Source organism: Chiloscyllium plagiosum, chromosome 5, assembly GCF_004010195.1.
Source record: "Chiloscyllium plagiosum isolate BGI_BamShark_2017 chromosome 5, ASM401019v2, whole genome shotgun sequence".
Lineage (NCBI taxonomy): Eukaryota > Metazoa > Chordata > Chondrichthyes > Orectolobiformes > Hemiscylliidae > Chiloscyllium > Chiloscyllium plagiosum.
The window spans coordinates 96,949,101-96,970,072 of record NC_057714.1 but is presented as its reverse complement, the minus strand read 5'-3'; the positions used below and the strand labels follow the sequence as shown (position 1 = coordinate 96,970,072).

Genomic DNA, 20,972 nt, shown 5'->3' with positions numbered 1-20,972 from the left:
ATAGAGAAACCCTTCGGTCCAGCCCGTCCATGCCGACCAGATATCCCAACCCAATCTAGTCCCACCTACCAGCACCCAGCCCATATCCCTCCAAACCCTTCCTATTCATATACCCATCCAAATGCCTTTTAAACGTTGCAATTGTACCTGCCTCCATCACACCCTCTGGCAGCTCATTCCATACACGTATCATCCTCTGCATGAAAACGTTGCCCCTTATGTCTCTTTTACATCTTTCCCCCTCACCCTAAACCTACGCCCTCTAGTTCTGGACTCCCCGAACCCAGGGAAAAGACTTTGTCTATTTATCCTATCCATGCCTCCTGTACTCAATACTCTGATCAATAAAGGAAAGCATACCAAACGCCTTCTTCACTATCCTATCTACCTGCGACTCCACTTTCGAGGAGCTGTGAACCTGCACTCCAAGGTCTCTTTGTTCAGCAACACTCCCTAGGACCTTACCATTAAGTGTATAAGTCCTATTATCATGATCCCATCCTCAAAATCTTTGACAGATGTGTGTGTGTATATGCATGTGTATGTGTGTTGTTTGTGCATCTGCTTTGGTTATGTGTATGCTGATACACGTTTGTGTGTGTGTGTGTGTGTGCATTTGCATTTGCTTGTGTGTATGTGTATGCACGTTTTTGTGTGGGTCTGTGTGTATGTGTACGTGTCTGTGTATGTGTGTCTATCTATGTATGTATGTTTGTCTGTATCTGTGTGTGTGTGTCTGCATATGTTTGTATATGTATGTGTGTATCTGCATGTGTGTGTGTGTCTGCATGTGTTTATATGTGGGGAGTGCGACAGAATCTTCTGTTCTTGCAGGTGATGTGTTTAGAGTTGGGAGGGAAATTTAATGTGACTGGATGGCAACATGTCTGAAAGTTGCTGCCTTCTGTTTGGGGAGTTCCATGGTCGACTTCCTCACCTCAACACCAAATTAGGCTATTATATGTCCATTTAATGATGGTGACAGTCACCCTGTGCTCTTGCTAACGACAGTCCCTCTCCCCATGACCTCCAACCTGCAAAGGCCCTCTCATTTTCCTTACCTGCATTGGGTTGACCGCTGGGCCTTGGGTGGGTGTCCTTTCAGCAGCGACCACGACCTCCATTGAGGTGCTGATGAGTACAAGGGTTTTCATCCTTTGATTGGCTCTCAGTCAGGATGAGCTCCATCCTTAGGCACTTGATTACAGGGGAAGGCCCTCTGTCTCCCTTGCCAATGCCTGATTGGCTTATGGTTTGGTGTAAGTGATGTGCCACCACTTCATCTCATGATGAGGCAGCAATTTGAAAGCTTGTCATTTCAAATAAACCTGTTGGACTATAACCTGGTGTCATGTCATTTTTGAGCTTAGAGTCATAGAGTCATAGAGATGTACAGCATGGAAACAGATCCTTCGGTCCAACCCGTCCATGCCGACCAGATATCCCAACGCAAACTAGTCCCACCTGCAAGCACCCGGCCCATATCCCTCCAAACCCTTCCTATTCACATACCCATCCACATGCCTTTTAAATTTTGCAATTGTACCAGCCTCCACCACATCCTCTGGCAGCTCATTCCATACATGTACCACCTTCTGCGTGAAAAAGTTGCCCCTTAGGTCTCTTTTATATCTTTCCCCTCTCACCCTAAACCTATGCCCTCTCGTTCTGGTCACCCCGACCCCAGGGAAAAGACTTTGTCTATTTACCCTATCCATGCCCCTCATAATTTTGTAAACCTCTATAACAATACTCTGACCAATAAAGGAAAGCATACCAAACGCCTTCTTCACTATCCTATCTACCTGCGACTCCACTTTGAAGGAGCTATGAACTTGCACTCCAAGGTCTCTTTGTTCAGCAACACTCCCGAGGACCATTAAGTGTATAAGTCCTGCTAAGATTTGTGTTCCCAACGCAGCACCTCACATTTATCTAAATTAAACTCCATCTGCCACTCCTCAGCCCATTGGTCCATCTGGTCCAGATCCTGTTGTAATCTGAGGTAACCCTCTTCGCTGTCCACTACACCTCCAATTTTAGTGTCATCTGCAAACTTACTAACTGTACCTCTTATGCTCGCATCCAAATCATTTATGTAAATGACAAAAAGTAGAGGTCCCAGCACCGATCCTTGTGGCACTCCACTGGTCACAGGCCTCTAGTCTGAAAAACAAGCCTCCACCACCACCCTCTGTCTTCTACCTTTGAGCCAGTTCTGTATCCAAATGGCTAATTCACCCTGTATTCCGTGCTTGATGTCATATTGCTGACTATATTACTATTACCAGTTGACAAAATCCACAAGATTAATTGTTACTGTGCTGCACTCATTACTTTATTCACGGAAGGGATTTCTTCCTTCACAAGGTTAAACACCTCACGATAAATAAGTGGGATAGTTAACTGGTCCCTAACACATTTCCTTCTTAAGTGGTTGTCATAAAACACACAAGTAAAGCATAGTGGTCTCTAATCCATCCCAAAAAAATCTGTGTCCCACTCTAGCCCTCACTGTATCCTCTTTGCAAATAATAAAGCCCGACCATATAGGCTTGAACCTCGTAACAGTAGGTAAGTTGCAGGTAGCCAATGAGATGCAGCACCTTCAGTAAAGGGAAGCAAAATGGAAGGACAAAGAAAAACATTTATTTTCTACGCAACTGTTGAAATGCTTCCTGAAGTGCATCAATCTGTCAGGTGAGAATGTCCTAGGAAAACCCATAAGGTCAGCACAGCTGAGAGCAGGGAAACGGTGGCTCAGTGGTTAGCACTGCTGCCTCACTGCCAGGGACCCAGGTTCGATCCCAGCCTTGGGTGACTGTCTGCGTGGCGTTTACTCGTTTTCCCCGTATCTGTGTGGGTTTCCTCCAGGCACTCCAGTTTCCTCTCACAATCCAAGGATGCGCAGGTTAGTAGAATTGCCCATAGAGTTTGGGGATGTGTAGGTTAGGTGCATTAGTCAGTGGTAAGTGTAGAGGAATGGGTTTGGGTGGGATACTCTTCAGAGGGTTGGTGTGAACTTGCTGGGCCGAAGGGCCTGTTTCCACACTGTAGAGATTCTATTAAAAAAACGTCAGTACGCAGCTGGCCAGTAATATACACAGGAAAGCATTAAAGACAGCAATGTCTCTCTGTCCTGTGGAGCAACACATCTAACTCTTGAAAATTCTCAGGAGAAAGCGAAGATGAAATTGGTCTCTGGCAGCAGCACAAATTCATGGTGGCCCAACCTGCACCCCATCTGATTTAAGCAAGTAATTCCACTTAATATCATCAGGGAGCCCTTAATAACATGAACATTGCTCAATTGAAAACAAAAGTCAGGAGTGTGATAGAATGTTCTTTGCCTGCCTCTGTGGTTCTAACTACTTAAATGTACCATGTAGCTCTTAAAAAAAGTTCACCTTTCCAATCCTTGAAACAATTTTATCAGAGCAGTCCATACATCTGTTATCCATACTGGGAACGTAAAGTTTCTCCAGTGTTTCCTCTGAACTCGGTAGGTAACTTTGCCACTTCGTTAGCTAGGTACTCAACATAAGGAGAGCTTCCCCCCCATTAAGGCAGAGTTTGCTGAGTAATGTAATATAGTTAAAAATCACACAACACCAGGTTATAGTCCAACAGGATTAATTGGAAGCACACTAGCTTTCGGAGCGACGCTCCTTCATCAGGTGATTGTGGAGGGCTCGATCGTAACAGAGAATTTATAGCAAAAATTTGCAGTTGATTTACACATGAAAGAAGTGAAACTATCACTGTATTCTAACAGATGAAAGGCTTAACAGACAATCAATTTTTCAATGTATAATTTCAGTTACATCACACTGCAAATTTTTGCTATAAATTCTGTGTTACGATCGAGCCCTCCACAATCACCTGATGAAGGAGCATCGCTCCGAAAGCTAGTGTGCTTCCAATTAAACCTGTTGGACTATAACCTGGTGTTGTGTGATTGTTAACTTTGTACACCCCAGTCCAACACCGGCATCTCCAAATAATGTAATATAGTGAGTGTGAAAGTTACAGATCCAGCAATGACTTTCGAGCTGAATGGAGAGGGGTTGATGGATAAATGTCCTTTGGCTTTGTGGTTTTAGGATTCTCTGATGCTGCTGGTGTTGCATCAGTGAAGTAGGGATTCTCTTGGACTATAATTATTCTTTGGGATTAACAGTAGGTAAATTGCAGGTAGCCAATGAGATGCAGCACCTTCAGTAAAGGGAAGCAAAATGGAAGGACAAAGAAAAACATTTATTTTCTACGCAACTGTTGAAATGCTTCCTGAAGTGCATCAATCTGTCAGGTGAGAATGTCCTAGGAAAACCCATAAAGTCAGCACAGCTGAGAGCTGGAAGAGCACAGCAGTTCAGGCAGCATCCGAGGAGCAGTAAAATCGCTGCAGTCATTGTTTTTACTGATAATTATTCTTAATCAAGTTGAGGCTGTGCATTCAATGTAATGGCTCGCACTCTTGTTCAAGGCAGGATTGCTCCTATCTGTATACATACAGGAGGTGGGTGGTGGTCTGTTGCAGGAGATTAGGGTGTAAACTGTGCTCTTCCAAATGGCTTTGTGATTGCAGCTGGAATAGCGGAGGAGAACCGAGTGATGGATGATACCTACGCTGAAAGTGGAAAAGCTTTCTGGTGAGACAACAATTTTCACTGAGAAAGGAAATTGGGCAGGGTGTGAAAGGTAAATAGTCTATTTGTCATCAGCCTATTTGCACTGCAGTTGTTGATAGATTTCACCACCGATCCCCTTTCCCTTGCTATAAGGCAAACAGTCCCTGCACAAGAATTTTCAATACAATATAAAGTAAAATACAACATAGGTAGGATCTTTCCATTGGCTTCATTAGCTTTATGGTTAAAGCTGGTTTATTGAAGGCTGCTTGGGAAATAATTGCCTGTGTTCTGAATACACTTTGCCAATTGTGTTTGCGCTAGTAGCCTGAGGGTTTAATGAGATGAATTACTTATTACACATAATTGACCAGAAAATGTACAAGTTCTTTGCCCTCAGTCATTATTGACTCATCTGTTGATTTAAGTCTGTTTTATTCAAGCAGTTATAGGGTTATTGAGCAGCTTCAGCTTGCGTCTGCATTTAAAGCAATACTTCATGAGGAGCAACATATAAGTTTCGGCAATTCATTTCACTCGGTCTAGGAAATACACAGGCTGTAAAGGAACCTGGATACATGCTCTACAGTAGATCAACTGCATGGATTCAGAGTCTCACTGATATCCTCTATTTCACCAACAAAACAATGAGAAATATGATATATACCATATTTCAATGTCATTGGTATTCAGTTTATTGGGATGAGGGGAATATTTAAAATGGGCATGGTATTTTGGAAGACTATAATCTCTCAGTCTGATAAATTGTGTTAAATGAAGAATTACTGGAGTTCAAGACTGTTTTTCTTTGAATATCTTAACTTCCTTGACATATTAGGACAAAATTAGTCCAGATTACATATTCAAGTCTGTTAAAAATCATAAATCTTAAATCATAAGATCAACTTGATAGATCTTTTAATTTATATAACTTACACCTACATAGTTTTTTTCAAAATCACAGAGAAAAAGTTGGCCTTGACTCAGGGGAAATGGGAGAAGGTATCTTAGCACCTCAACAATTGTGGATAAAGACTCACTGCCTCAATTCACTGTCACTGTAGGGGTTTCATAGACTGGGAATGGTTTTCTTTGAGTGCTGGAAATTGAGAAGTGTTTCACATGCAATCCACTTTTCTTTAGTGTACAATTCAAGAGCTTGGTCTTCCAGGAGTGAGTGAAATGAGGGAATTTTCTTTAATTGAAAGCATTGTGGAAATTTGGTTGTCTCGCCTCCAAAGTTGAGATGATTGGATCAAGACTGGAGCTAATAGAATTTTGATAGGTAAGAGGAACAAGGGTACATGGGTAAATCAAACTGAGGTAGAGATTGGGGTCATAATTGGATTGCAAGGCAGAACAAGGGGGTGAATAGCCTACAATTGTTTGCTATATTCCTAAATATTCCCGGGTCCCTATTGCATACAGTTCTGGTCTCCTTACTATCAGAAAGATGTTGTGAAACTTGAAAGGGTTCAGAAAAGATTTACAAGGATGTTGCCAGGGTTGGAGGATTTGAACTATAGGGAGGGGCTGAACAGGTTGGGGCTGTTTTTCCTGGAGCGTCAGAGGCTGAGGGATGACCTTATAGAGATTTACAACATTATGAAGGGCATGGAAGGGTAAATAGTCAAAGTCTTTTCCCTGGGGTTGGGGAGTCCAGAACTAGAGGGCATAGGTTTAGGGTGAGATGGGAAAGATATAAAAGAGACCTAAGGGGCAACATTTTCACACAGAGGGTAGTACACATATGGAATGAGCTGCCAGAGGAAGTGGTGGAGGCTGGTACAATTGCAACATTTAAAAGGCATTTGGATGGGTATATGAATAGGAAGGGTTTGGAGGGATATGGGCTGGGTGCTGGCAGGTGGGATGAGATTGGGTTGGGATATCTGGTCGGCATGGACGGGTTGGACTGAAGGGTCTGTTTGCATGCTGTACATCTCTATGACTCTATGACCTTAGTGCTACAAGGTAGCAGTTTTAACCACTAAGCCACTGTGCTGCCAGAAGCTTTTTGTTTGTGAAGAGTTCCTTGGTGACGCATTGGTGCAGGGGTGCTGTTCAGTGACCTGCAAGGAATTCTGGGGCTGATTCTGCCATGGTCTCTCCTCTCCCTGCCCCCAGCCAGTGTTTTCTCTACAACCCCTCCCCCACCCATCCACCGTAGTTTACCCCATAGTGGTTTCCCTGTGTATTGTCAGTGTTACCCACACCTCTTACGAATTCCAGTACCCACCTGCCAGCTCATTTCCATTCAACTTCAGGCAGGGGTCAGTTGAACTTTCATTATAACTGTCTGTCCTCAGGCAGCTGCTGAGGAACTGGAAACTAATTTTAATGTCTAGTTTAATTTTTTTTAAAAAAGAACAACCTTATATTACTGGCCTCTTCCATAAAGCTGCATTAGTCTTTAATGATCTAATATTTCCCAATGCTTATTTCAGTGATTTTGTATATACTACAGACAAAATTAGGTCATAGATATAATATTTATGAATTCTAATTTAGTAATCAGTATTAATTACTGGTCTTAACAGCATTATTACTGTTAATAATAATCATTTTAATGATTTTTTTTAACCTCAGAAATTAACCATTCAATAATGGTTTGTATACTTACATGATTGTTTCATTGAGATTAAAACTGCAAAATCTGCATTGCAACTTTTATTTTCTGCAGAGAATGACGCTTTCATTAATTAACCAGGCTACTGCAAAAACAGATATATTCAAACATGCTCAGCACCTCCCCATTACTTCCCATCATTTCTCTCCCGCCCACCAATCTGTGTAAATGAAGGTTACCTAAGGTCGGCCAAGAATTTGGTACGAAATGGCCAAGGTCTGCCAATTGCTGGCAGGCAATTCTCACCTGTGGTAAATGAGGACATTTATTCCTGCCAGGGACTTGACAAGGCTTCCCACTGGGTACAGGCTGGATGTTAAAGAGAGTCTGAAGAGCAGCCTGTGCAGTTTGGACTTTGGCCAGCTTCTTGCTGCGTCCCGAGCCTTCAAACATTCTCCCATCCACCCTTACTGCCATCACAAAGCTCTTGACACGCTTCTCGACAGTCTCCGAGATGCACACGTACCTCAGGCCCGGACGCAGCTCATTTAACATCTCGACTGGATTCTTCCTGCTCGCTGCTGGGAACGGAACCTTGTGCTTGTTTTGTTTGGCTTGGACCATTAAATCCAACGTGTGGCAGAGTAATCGCCCATGTCTGCAGCCGTTGTAGAGCAATTCATTTTCAGCAGGGCTGCAGCAAGGCAGGCCATCACTCTGAGCCGAGGGCTCAAACTCTTTAAACAGTGTGTTGGGGAAGTCGGCCTGGTCAGATGTGAAATCCGTGCTGGGGTTGACACAGTTCCCCAGGGTGAAGTGAGCCTGGGAGGCGTTCGGGAACTGCACGAAAGACTGCAGGGCCATCTCGGCGGCCCGCATCTTTGCTTTCTTTTTGGTGGGTCCCGTGCCTTCGAAGAGCAAGCCATTCACCTCGACGGCAATGGCAAAAATGGGCGCATGTACAGGTCCAGTCTGGGAGACCATCTTGTACTGTAAGCCTGGCTTTAGCTCATTCAGCTGCACTAAGGCATTCTTTGGTGTCACTGACCAGGAGAGTTTCTTACACTTCAGCTGCACCTTCGGGTGCATGTGCCCGTTATTCCCTTCCTCCAGGGGTCTTTTCCTTTTCAGGCCAGGCGCTCCACCTGCAGCCACATCGGAACAGCGGAAGACCTGGCGGTCACCAGCAGCTCGAGGGTGATCCTCCAGAGATAAATTCCCAACATTGCGGTTCTCCTTTACCTCTGCACTACTGGTGCCTGTTAAAACACAAGGAGACGGTACAGTTACTGAGATGTCAACACCTCCTTTTTAACTTTACCCCACCACACTCCTTCCATTTCTGGTGAAATTATATCTTGTCTTATGGCTTTACAGTTTCTCTCAGATGTCAAATTCTTTGATATAAATACATAGCTCTCCAATATTCTCCCCCAGTCCAGTGTAGCTGAGAACTGCAAAGTCAAAGATCGCATGACACCAAGATATAGTCCAACAGATTTATTTAAAATCACAAGCTTTTGGAATGCCGCTCCTTTGTCAGCTCCTTGTTCTGAAGAAGGGTCACTGGACCCGAAACCTTAACTCTGATTTCACTCCACAGATGCTGCCAGACCTCATAGAGTCATAGAGATGTACAGCATGGAAACAGACTCTTCGGTCCAACCCGTCCATGTCGACTAGATATCCCAACCCAATCTAATCCCACCTGCCAGCACCCGGCCCATATCCCTCCAAATCCTTCCTATTGATATACCCATCCAAATACCTTTTAAATTTTGCAATTGCACCTGGCTCCACTACTTCCTCTGGCAGCTCATTCCATACACGTACCACCCTCTGCGTGAAAATGTTGCCCCTTAGGTCTCTTTTATACCTTTCCCCTCTACCTCTAATGACTGCCAGACTACTGCGACCACTAGGACTTATAACAGCACACAAACCAACAGCCACTCTCAGACAACAACTCACCAGAATGAAGGACCCGATACCCAGCATGAGCAAAACTAATGTAGTGTACAAAATCCCATGCAAGGACTGCACAAAACACTATATAGGACAAACAGGAAGACAGTTAACGATCCGCATCCATGAACATCAACTAGCCATGAAACGACACGACCAGCTATCACTAGTAGCCACACACGTAGACGACAAGCAACATGAATTTGATGGGACAACACTACCATTATAGGGCAAGCCAAACAAAGAACAGCCAGGGAATTCCCAGAAGCATGGCACTCATCCACAAATCAACAAACACATCGACCTGGACCCAATATACCAGCCACTACAGCGGACAACCTCTATAAAGTCACCCCTCAGTCTCCGACGCTCCAGGGAAAACAGTCCCAGCCTGTTCAGCCTCTCCTTATAGCTCCAATCCTCCAACCCTGGCAGCATCCTTGTAAATCTTTTCTGAACCCTTTCAAGTTTCACAACATCTTTCCGATAGGAAGGAGACCAGAATGGCATGCAATATTCCAACAGTGGCCTAACCAATGTCCTGTACAGCCGCAACATGATTTTCCAATGCCTGTACTCAATACTCTGACCAATAAAGGAAAGCATACCAAACACCTTCTTCACTATCTGATCTACTTATGACTCCACTTTCAAGGAGCTATGAACCTGCACTCCAAGGTCTCTTTGTTCAGCAACACTCCCTAGGACCTTTCCCAAGGGAGTGTTTGCTTTCCCAAAATGCAGCACCTCGCATTTATCGGAATTAAACTCCATCTCCACTCCTGAGCCCATTGGCCCATCTGATCAAGATCCTGTTGTAATCTGAGCTAACCTTCTTCGCTGTCCACTACATCTCCAATTTTGGTGTCATCTGCAAACTTACTAACTATACCTCTTATGCTCGCATCCAAATAATTTATATAAATGACGACAAGTAGAGGACCCAGCACCGATCCTTGTGACACTCCACTGGTCACAGGCCTCCAGTCTGAAAAACAACACTCCACCACCTTCCTCTGTCTTCTACCTTTGAGCCAGTTCTGTATCCAAATGGCTAGTTCTCCCTGTATTCCATGAGATCTAACCTTGCTAATCAGTCTCCCATGGAGAACCTTGTCAAAAGCCTTACTGAAGTCCATGTAGATCACACGCTCTACCCTCGTCAATCCTCTGCTGAATTTTTCCAGCAATTTCGATTTTCATTTTTGTCTCCTCTTTCCTCTGCTGTGATCTCACCAAGGTGGCCCATGTTGTCTCTTATTTTTGGGAAACCAAAATTTGCTGAGACAAACTTATTTATTTGTTCATTTGATGGGTTATGTGAGGTCTAGTGGTTCATTGAAGCCAAGGCTCTGGGCTCAAGGAGGGGAGATGGTAGTGTTGTGGGAACTTTGCTCAACAGATACCTTTAGGCATAGATCTCTCTGCTCCCACACACCCTTTTAGAATAGTACCCTTTATTTTGTACTGTTTCTACATGTTTTTTGAAGCAAACTGTATATCACCGAATCCTTCTCTGCATGGAACGTCATCCACCTTCTATCCACCCAGTGCACCCACTTGGCAATGCCTTTTTGAAGTTCTGCACTGTCCTCACAAAACTTTGTGTCATCTACAATCTTTGAAATTGTCCCCTTTTTACTGAGATCTAGATTATATAAATATATCAGGAAAACGAAGTGTCTCAAAACCAACTCCTGGGAAACTCTCCCTCAAACCTGCCTCCAGTCTGAATAATAACAATTAACCATTACTGTCTTTTTCTCATCACTCAGCCAGTTTTGTATTCACTATCCTACTGTCACTTTCGTTTGAAGACTTGTCTGTTTACTGTCATTAGCTGGTGTACAAGGACACCCAGATCTCTTTGTGCATCCCTGTTTCCGAATTGATCACTATTTAAGTGATACTATTTCCTTATGTTTTGCACATTGGCATGTATAACTTTATGTTTATCCACACTATCCTGCATCTGCCATACTCACAAACTCACCTTTCCCAGATTACCATGAAGCCCTCTTGTATCCTCCTCACAACACACAATCTCATCCAATTTCATTTGGTCAGCAAATTTGGGAATATTGCTTTTCATTCCCTCATCTGAGTTCTTTATATCTATTACTGAAATAACTGCACAGAGGCTGGTATCCTGTCACCAAGTCACCTTTTATTTATATGTACACAGTATCCTCTCTGTGGCTAGCCAGCTCAGAGTTAGTCCCTGAACTGAGGAGATTCTGAATTTCCTGTTTCTGTCGGTCAACCAGGGCTCCTTGATTGGCCCAGTTTAGTGACCCTAATCAAGGATCTCGTATTCAATAAAATCCACCTGGCTCCAATCACTACAATCGTGAAAACCAGGGGCCCAAGCACTGATCCTTGTGGTACGTTACTAGTTACTCCCTGCTACTTGGAAAAATACCCATTCAGTCCCATTCTCTGTTCCTGATCTGTCAACAAATTTTCAATCCATGCCACTATATTACTGCAAACCTATATACTTTCACTTTGCCCACTAGCCCCTTCTCTGAGACCTTATCAAAAGTCTTCCTGAAATCCATATATCTGCACCACTGATTCTCTCTTATCTCTTCTACTAGTTACATCTTCAAAAAACTCCAGAAGATTACTTAACCATGATTTCCCTTTCATAAACTCATGCTGACTTAATTTAGTTCTGTTAATCCTTTCTGAGTGTTCTGTTATCACATCTTTTATAATAGACACTAGCATTTCCCCACTCGTGATGTTAGCTTAACTGGTCTGTCTTTCTGTTTTTCTTTTTCTCTCTGTGTGTGGATAGTGGGCTTCACTTTGTGTTCGCTGCCAGTCTTTTTCTATAATCACTTTTTGCATCTTGTGTTTGTTTTTTCACCTCCCTTCTGAACTTTCCGTATTGATTCTCAATCACATTTGCTTCCTCTCACCTCTCATATGCACACCCTTTCTTTCTTTAGTATCTTTCACAGCTTGTCAGCCATTGAAACAGGAGAGCATACAGGCTTGGGCTGATAAGTATAGAGTCGCATTCCTGCCATCTAAGTGCCAGGCAAATACCACGTCAAGCGAATCTAACCATTGTCCCTGTCATTCAATCACATTTCCATTACTCAGTCTTTCACTATTGATATCTTGAGAGTTACCATTAACCAGGAACTAGACTGGACCAGCCATACAAATAATATGGCTACAACAGCAGGTCAGAGGTTTATAATTCTGCACAGGAGAACTCACCTCTTGTTTCATAGATATCTTTCCACCGCCAGAATTCACAAGTCAGGAGTGTGATGGAATATTCATCAGTTGCCTGGATTAGGACATTAGCTTTGGACATTTGGAAAAGCCCTGGGGAAAATTGATGTACAAAGAGATCTGAGAGTTCAGGTCCATTGCACCCTGAATGTGGCAACAGAGGTCAATAGAGTGGTCAAGAAGGCAAAGCGTTGCTTTCCTTCATCGGACGGGGTATTGAGTACAAAAGTTGGCAGGTCATGTTACTGTTGTACAGGACTTCAGTTCAGCCACATTTTGGATACTGTGTACAGTTCTGGTCGCCACATTACACACCTAAAAGGATGTGAATGCTTTGGAGAGGGTGCAGAAGAAGTTCACCAGGATGTTGCCTGGTATGGAGGGTGCTAGCTATGAAGAGAGGTTGAGCAGATTAGGATTATTTTCATGAGAAGATGAAGGTTGAGGGGAGGGTCTGATTCTACAAAATCATGAGAGGTATAGAAAGGGTGGATAGCAATAAGTGTGGGACTCAATTACTAGGTCATGAGTTCAAGGTGAGAGGGAAAACGTTTAAGGGAGATATGCGTAGAAGCTTCTTTACTCAGCTGGTAGTGGGTGCATGGAACACATTGCCAGCGGAGGTGGTAGAGGCGAGTACGTTAGCATCATTTAAGATGTATCCAGACAGATACATGAATGGGCACGGAACACAGGGATACAGCTTCTTAGAAAATAGGTGGCAGGTTGAGATAGAGGATCTGGATCGGCTCAGGCTTGGAGGGCCAAAAGGCCTGTTCCTGTGCTGTAATTTTCTTTGTTCTTTGCTTGATTGGCATTCTATATACCACCTTCAACATTCCCTTCATCCATCAGTGATGCACAGTGGCTGCAGAGTGCACTTTCTTCAAGCTGCACTTCACAGCGCCAGGGACCCGGGTTCGATTCCCGCCTCAGGCGACTGTGTGTAGTTCGCACATTCTCCCCATATCTGTGTGGGTTTCCTCCAGGTGCTCTGGTTTCCTCCCACAGTCCAAAGATGTGCAGGTTAGGTGAATTGGTCATGCTAAATTGCCCAGAGTGTTAGGTTCATACATCAGGGATAAACTTTGGGTAAGGTAATGGGTATGGGTGGGTTGATCTTCGGAGGGTCGGTGTGGACTTGATGGGCCAAATGGCTTGTTTCCATACTATAGGGAATCTAATCTAATACCTCCCCAAAACTCATTTGGCAGCATCATCCAAACCTACAACCACTACCACCACTGAAGACCAATGTTATGGATGGATGGGACTTACCCTCCAAGCTACACACCATCCTGACTTAGAACTCTTATCACCTTTCTTTCACTGTTGCTTGGTCAACATTTTGGAATTCCCTGCCTAATAGTACTTTTGGTGTTACAATACTCTAAAGACTGCAATCATGAAAGGACCTTTGAATTAGGAGTAGGAATAGGCCACTGCTCTACTATTCAATAAGATCATGGCCGATCTGTTGGTGTTCCAATTCTGTATTTCCATCTGCCTATGATTACCTTTGATTCCCCTTTCTATTATGAATCTATTCACCTCTGTCTTAAAATTATTCAATCCCCCAGATCCTGCCCCTGCGGTAGAGAGCACCAAAGTTGCACAATCCTCTGAAAAAAAAAGGTTTCCTTTCTCTCTGTCCTAAAAGGGTGACCCTTAATTTTGAAACAGTGCTTCCTGGTTCATGAGTCATCCATAAGAGTGAACATACTTTCTACGTCCATCTGATCAAGATCAATTAACCAAATCACCCGTCACTCTTCTGAACTCTAGTGAAAGCAAGACCAGCCTGGGCAATCTTTCCTCATAAAACAATCCACTCAGTCCAGGTATCAGTCCAGTGAATCAATTTGTTCATAGGAACTCCCCAGCAGCATGGTGTTTGTAGTTTCACCATGCACACAATGAGATCAAAAGATATAGGAGTAGAATTAGGCCATTCAGCCCATCAAGTCTGCTCCACCATTCATCATGGCTGTGGGTGGCATGGTGGCACAGTGGTTAGCACTGCTGCCTCACAGCGTCAGAGACCTGGGTTCAGTTCCTGCCTCAGGCGACTGACTGTGCGGAGTTTGCACGTTCTCCCCGAATGCTCCGGTTTCCTCCCACAGTCCGAAAATGTGCAGGTTAGGTGAATTGGCCATGCTAAATCGCCCGTAGTATTAGGTGCAGGGGTAAATGTAGGGGAATGGGTCTGGGTGGGTGCGCTTCAGCGGGTCGGTGTGGACTTGTTGGGCTGCAGGGCCTGTTTCCACACTGTAAGTAATTTAATCTATTAATCAACCATACTTTCCTGCCTTTTCCCCGTGACCTTTGATCCTCTTACTAATCAAGAATCTATCTGTTGCTATTTTAAATACATTCAATTACTTGGCCTGCGCACTCCTTTGAGGCAATATGTTTCACTGATTAACCACCTTCTGGCTGAAGAAATTCCTCCTCAGTTCGAAAGGTTGTCCCTTCTCTCTGAGGCTGTGCTCACGGGTCCTAGTCTGTCCTACTAGTGCAAACATCTTCTCCAAGTTCACTCTATCCAGTATTCTGTAAATTTCCATGAGATGTTCCCTCACATCCTTCTAAACTTCATTGACTACCGACCAAAGTCCTCAACCACTCCTCATTTGTTTGCAGTGGTTCAAGAAGGCAGCTCACTAACATCTTCACCAGGGCAATTAGAGGGGCAAGTCTGAGAATTGAATCCAGACCATTCAGGAGAGATGGTGGAAGCACTTTTACATGCAAAGGGTGATAGATGTTTTCTTCTACAAATGGCAGTGGATGCTGGATCAGTTATTAATTTTAAATTTGAGATAAAGTTTTGTCAGGCAAAGATATTAAGAGACATGGGCTAAATGGAGTTAGGCCACAATTCAGCCGTGATCTCATTGGATGGGGGAACAGGCTTGAGGGGCTGAATGTTCTACTCCTGTTCCAATGTTCCTATCGCCGTGGTACCAACATTTTCACAGAAGCTATTTGCCATCATGCCTTAGCCTGAAGTCTGACAATTTCCATCATGGAACTCTGAGATCCTTTGCTTCTGTAACCATCTCAGGCTATTAACCTGGAGTTTAAGATACGACAGTCTAACCTGGTCTTGTACTCTTCTTCCTTCTTATTAATGGATGATCGATTTGGAGAGATGTTTGAATAATGCAGATGGAGTGCATTATTCCTCATTTGTCTTATATTTTCTAATGTTCTTCATCTACACCAAAGCCCAGTGCAGCAGATTTCACTCCTATCTTTAGTCTTTGCATTTTCCTTGGCATGTGAGGATTTTGGAAGTAATGGTGTCATTGTAAAGATCATTTGCTATGGCGAGTTAGTGGTCTGTAGAAATATAACCTGGGGTTGTAAAAACAGTTGAAGGATCTGGATATGAAGCACATTAACGTAGTTAACACACTGGAACATAGTCTGGAACACTGTAAAAACAGATGGGATAAATGTCTCCTCTCTACCCTGGCTGCAAAGGTCCCATGCTGAGCAAACCTAACCACCTTCACCCACAGCAAAGAAAATTATCGACTTGGCCTGAACCCTCAGGAGAAAGGTGTCTGCAAAACCATATTTTTTATTGTGAAGGGACAGCTGTGGGCTGCAGTTGGGCCAGGTGACCCAGAAAAGAGGTCAGAGACAGCCAAAGGTTCTCCCATGTGCTATGGCAGGCTGTTCAAAAGGCCCAGCTCATCTGAGTTACAATGAAAACATTTGACCCTTTGGCCATGACCCTTCACACCCGCTAACCCCCCACACACTCCCATGTCCCATTCATGCCATCTCATGCCCCTTCACTTACCCTCATATCCACCTTTCATATCCACCTCGCCGAACCGTGACATTTCTATAGCCCATTCAAATCACTGCTATATAGAATAACTAAACTCCGTAGTCACAATAAGATGTGTGAAATAAGTGTTAAAAAAAATTCATTCATAAATTCCCTTTAATAGGGTTGAGTGTCCCCAACACTTGATGTTTTTAAATCTGACTTTTTACCTGACCTTGCATAATTAAATGTTTTTCCTTTCAGTTTGATTAAGGCTTTAACATCTCTAGTTGACCACGGATGGTGAGTATGTTCATTAGAATTTCTCTTACTTTTTGGAATTTATATGTTGTAAAATATTCCAAATGTCTGCACAGTCTATTGACCAGTCCTGATTTGTAAATTCACTTTAGCCAGTTTTATACATAATCCACCTTATTTAAATTTCAGAAAATAGTTTTAGACCCACTCCTTTATCCATCAAACTTGAAGTAAAGTTCAATCATATTACAATTACTGTTATCTAGGTGAACCTTTATTACATGATTATAAATTGTATAATTGCCTGCTCTCTGGCTGACTCTTGTAAGTGCCATTCTAAGAAATTATCCTCAACATATTCCATGAACTATGATAATATTTTCCATTATGTTTATTTCCTTTAAATTACTTTATGTATTTTAACATTTATCTTAAATCCCTAAACATGTCCTAATCATTTATTTTGCAATTTGTAAAATCTTAAAAATAAAAGTAAAATAACTAGCAGTGTTTTAACTTCCTGGTCTGCTGTCTAGAGGAATACTTCACTCTGATTGGCTGCTTATCTTGCTGGTTGGTATGATTTACAGGATGCTTTGAGATCCCCTTGACCTCGCCAGATTCCAACAACTGATATTGGAAAAGGGAAAGTCTATGCCATGAGCAATGTTGGATTTTTATTTTTGGTTTGCTCCCTTCAAGGTCAGAGAGAAGTGACCTTCACTCGTAGTTGCATAATTCATGTCCCAAAGTTATGGCAAACGTGAATTTCTAATGGTGCATAGAACATAACTTGACAAGATGACCTGCAGTGGGCATATCACTGACATAATTAACACAAAGAAGTAAAACTGCATTGCAACAAATTGCAATGAAGAATATATCTTAAAATAGGTCATCGCCCATCACTTCCCCTAAACCATGTGCCAACATTTATATTTTCCTGGTTTGTATCCAATCTCACTCATGTCTTTGCTTACACAATCATCTTGTTGTTAAGGCTCACCTCCTACCCCTTTGGCTCCAATTTGACTAACCTGTTCAGCAACCAATATTGCTTCCTTATTCCCATGCTACCTGTAAATAGTCCCCTGAGATACTGTCATCCTCCCTGACAAAGTCTCCATTATCACCTGTTGTCCAGCTCAGTGAAATTGCCTCACCTGTTCCCTTTCTTACCTATCTGATCATATCCAGAATAGAACAAATGGTTTTTCTTCCTGCCACCATACCACTAACTCTGGAACCTTTCAAGAATTTACCCATTGTCCTTCATTTATTTGCATGCTATCTATTCTAAAGAATGACATATAACCTAAAGCTGAATTTATGTTGTTGTATATTGTGTGTTAAGAAGAGGAAGACGTTGGTTTAATCATTTTTCGAGTTTCATTTGTGAGCTTGCTGTCAAGAAATCTCGAAGTATGTTTTGTTTCATGCATTTTAATTTGGTTTTACAACCTCGAAGTTAAGAGCTAGGGGTAAACAGTTCAGTTCATTAAAAAGTAGGTGGAGGAAAAATAAGAGCTGTTGCTTGGCAACCGGGGTCCAGTGACACACAAAGAGAAAGAATGATCCAGCAAGTCAGTCAGTGTGAGGGTGTGCTAGAGAGTGGAGGATGAAATGTTAAGCCGTCCAGTAAAAAAAACTGACAAGAAAACTGACAGGCTAAGTTTAGAGAATGCATGTGTTTGTTCTGAAGTTAAGGTAATAGAGTTTGCTTTGCAGTTGGTTTAATGTGTCTCAGAGAGATATCAGCTGACGAACAATAGCATTCAATAAATGCTATTTGGAGAAAAGGAGTGGGTTACAGATTTGCTGCATTGAGCGCGATGCCTTATTATGGAGGTTGTAGAGACTGTTTTATTGAGGTTTGGGTGTTTGTCAGGGTAGTGCTGGGATGAAAGAAGTTGTGTGAATTTGACTATTTTGTCAGATGATTGTAATGAAGTCACACAATCCTAGAGATGTACAGCACGGAAACAAATCGTTTGGTTCAATTCGTCCATGCTGATCAGACATCCTAAATTAATCTTGCCTAAATTAAATTTGCCAGCATTTGGACCATATCCCACAATTCATGTACCCATCCAGATGCCTTTTAAATGTTGCAATTGTACCAGTCTCCACCACTTCCTCTGGCAGCTCATTCCACACACGCACCACGCTTTGCGTGAAAAAGTTGGCCCTTATATCCCTTTTAAATCTTTGCCCTCTCACTCTATGCCATCTAGTTCTGGACTCCTCCACCCCAGATAAAAGACATTGTCTATTTATTCTATCCATGCCCCTCATGATTTTATAAACTCTAAAAGGTCACCCCTCAGCCTCCGACACTCCAGGGAAAATAGCCCCAGCCTATTCAGCCTCTCCCTATAGCTCAACCCCTCCAATCCTGGCAACATCCTCATAAGTCTTCTCTGAACCCTTTCAAGTTTCACAACATCATTCTGAAAGGAGGGAGACCAGAACAGCACACAACATTCCAAAAGTGGCTGAACCAATTTCTTGTATGCCTCTAAGACACATTAAACAATTGCACACCAAACACTCTTACCTTAACTTCAGATAAACACATGCATTCTCTAAGCTTAGCTTCCACCAGTTTTCTTGTTAGTTTTTTTTACTAGACAGTTTAACATTTCATCGTTCACTCCCTAGCACACCTCACACTGATTGACTTGCTGGATCATTCTTTCTTTTCTTGTGACACTGGACCCCAGTTAGCAACATGACTCCCAGCTCCTTTAACTCAATGCTTTGTCCAATAAAGGAAAGCATACCAATTGCCTTCTTCACTATCCTACCTACCTGCGACTCCATTTTCAAGGGACTATGAATTTGCACTCCAAGGTCTCTTTGTTCAGCATCACTCCCCAGGACCTTACCATTATGTGTATAAGTCCTGCTAAGATTTGCTTTCCCAAAATGCAGCATCTCATATTTATCTAAATTAAACTCCATCTACCACTCCTTAGCCCATCTGATTAAGATTCCATTGTACTCTGAGGTAACCTTCTTCGCTGGCCACCACTTCTTCAATTTTGGTGTCATCTGCAAACTTAGTAACCATACCTCTCATGTTCACATCCAAATAATTTATATAAATGACGAAAAGCAGTGAACCCAGTACAGATCCTTGTGGTACACCACTGATCACAGGCCTCCAGTCTGAAAACAACCCTCCACCACCACCCTCTGTCTTCTATTGGCAAGCCAGTTCTGTATCCAAATGGCTAGTTCTCCCTGTATTCCATGTGATCTCACCTTGCTGACCAGTCTCCCATGGGGAACCTTGTCGAATGCCTTAATGAAGTCCATATAGATCACCTCCACAGCTTTGCCCTCATCAATCCTCTTCGTTACTTTTTCAAGAAACTCAATCAAGTTTGTGAGACATGATTTCCCACACACAAAGCTATGTTGACTATCCCTAATCAGTCCTTGCCTTTCCAATTACATGTACATCCTGTCCCTCAGGATTCCCTCCAACAACTTGCCCATCACCGACATCGAGCTCATCGGTCTATAGTTCCCTGGATTTTCCTTAACACCTCTTAAATAGTGGCAACATGTTAGCCAACCTCCAGTCTTCCGGCACTTCACCTGTGACTAACAATGATACAAATATCTCAGCAAGGGGCTCAGCAATCACTTCCCTAGCTTCTCACAGAGTTCCACGGTACACCTGAACAGGTCCTGGGGATTTATGCACTTTCTGCATTTTAAGACATCCAGCACTTCCTCCTCTGTAATATGGACATTTTTCAAGAAGTCACATCTATTTCCCTACATTCTGTATCTTCTATATCCTTCTCCATAGTAAACACTCATGGAAAGTACTCATATAGTATCTGCCCCATCTCCTGCAGTCCCTCACATAGGCTGTCTTGATGATCTTTGAGGGTCCCTATTTTCTCCCTAGTTACCCTTTAGTCCTTAATAGAACATAGAACATTGAACATTACAGCACAGTACAGGCCCTTCGGCCCTTGATGTTGCGCCGACCTGTGAAATAAATCTGAAGCCTTTGTGTCCTACACTATTCCATTTCCATCTATATGCTTATCCAGTGATCATTTAAATGCCCTTAAAACTGGCGAGTCTACTACTGTTGTAGGCAATGCGTTCCACGCCCCTACTACTCTCCGGGTAAAGAAGATACCTCTGACATCTGTCTTACATCTATCACCCCTCAATTTATAGCTATGTCCCTTCGTGCTAGCCATGGCTGTCCAAGGAAAATGTCTCTCACTGTCCACCCATCTAACCCTCTAATTATCTTATATGTCTCAAATAAGTCACCTCTCAACCTTCTTCTCTCTGATGAAAACAGCCACAAGTCCCTCAGCCTTTCCTCATAAGACTTTCTCTCCATATCAGGCAACATCCGAGTAAATCTCCTGTGAACACTTTCCAAAGCTTCCACATCCTTCCTACAATGCAGTGACCTGAACTGTATGCAATACTCCAAGTGCGGCTGCACCAGAGTTTTGTCTAGCTGCAGCAT

General features: G+C 42.9%; 1 protein-coding gene across 2 annotated transcripts in view; it reads right to left on the bottom strand.

The window, feature by feature from the left end:
• The window catches only part of adarb2 (adenosine deaminase RNA specific B2 (inactive)), a 736,380-nt gene that overhangs the window by 318,653 nt on the left and 396,755 nt on the right, over window positions 1–20,972 (bottom strand). For both annotated transcript variants that reach the window (XM_043690659.1, XM_043690662.1), the window contains one exon: window positions 7,507–8,459. In XM_043690659.1, coding sequence (XP_043546594.1) covers window positions 7,507–8,459 — 953 coding nt within the window. The remainder of the gene's footprint in view (window positions 1–7,506; window positions 8,460–20,972) is intronic.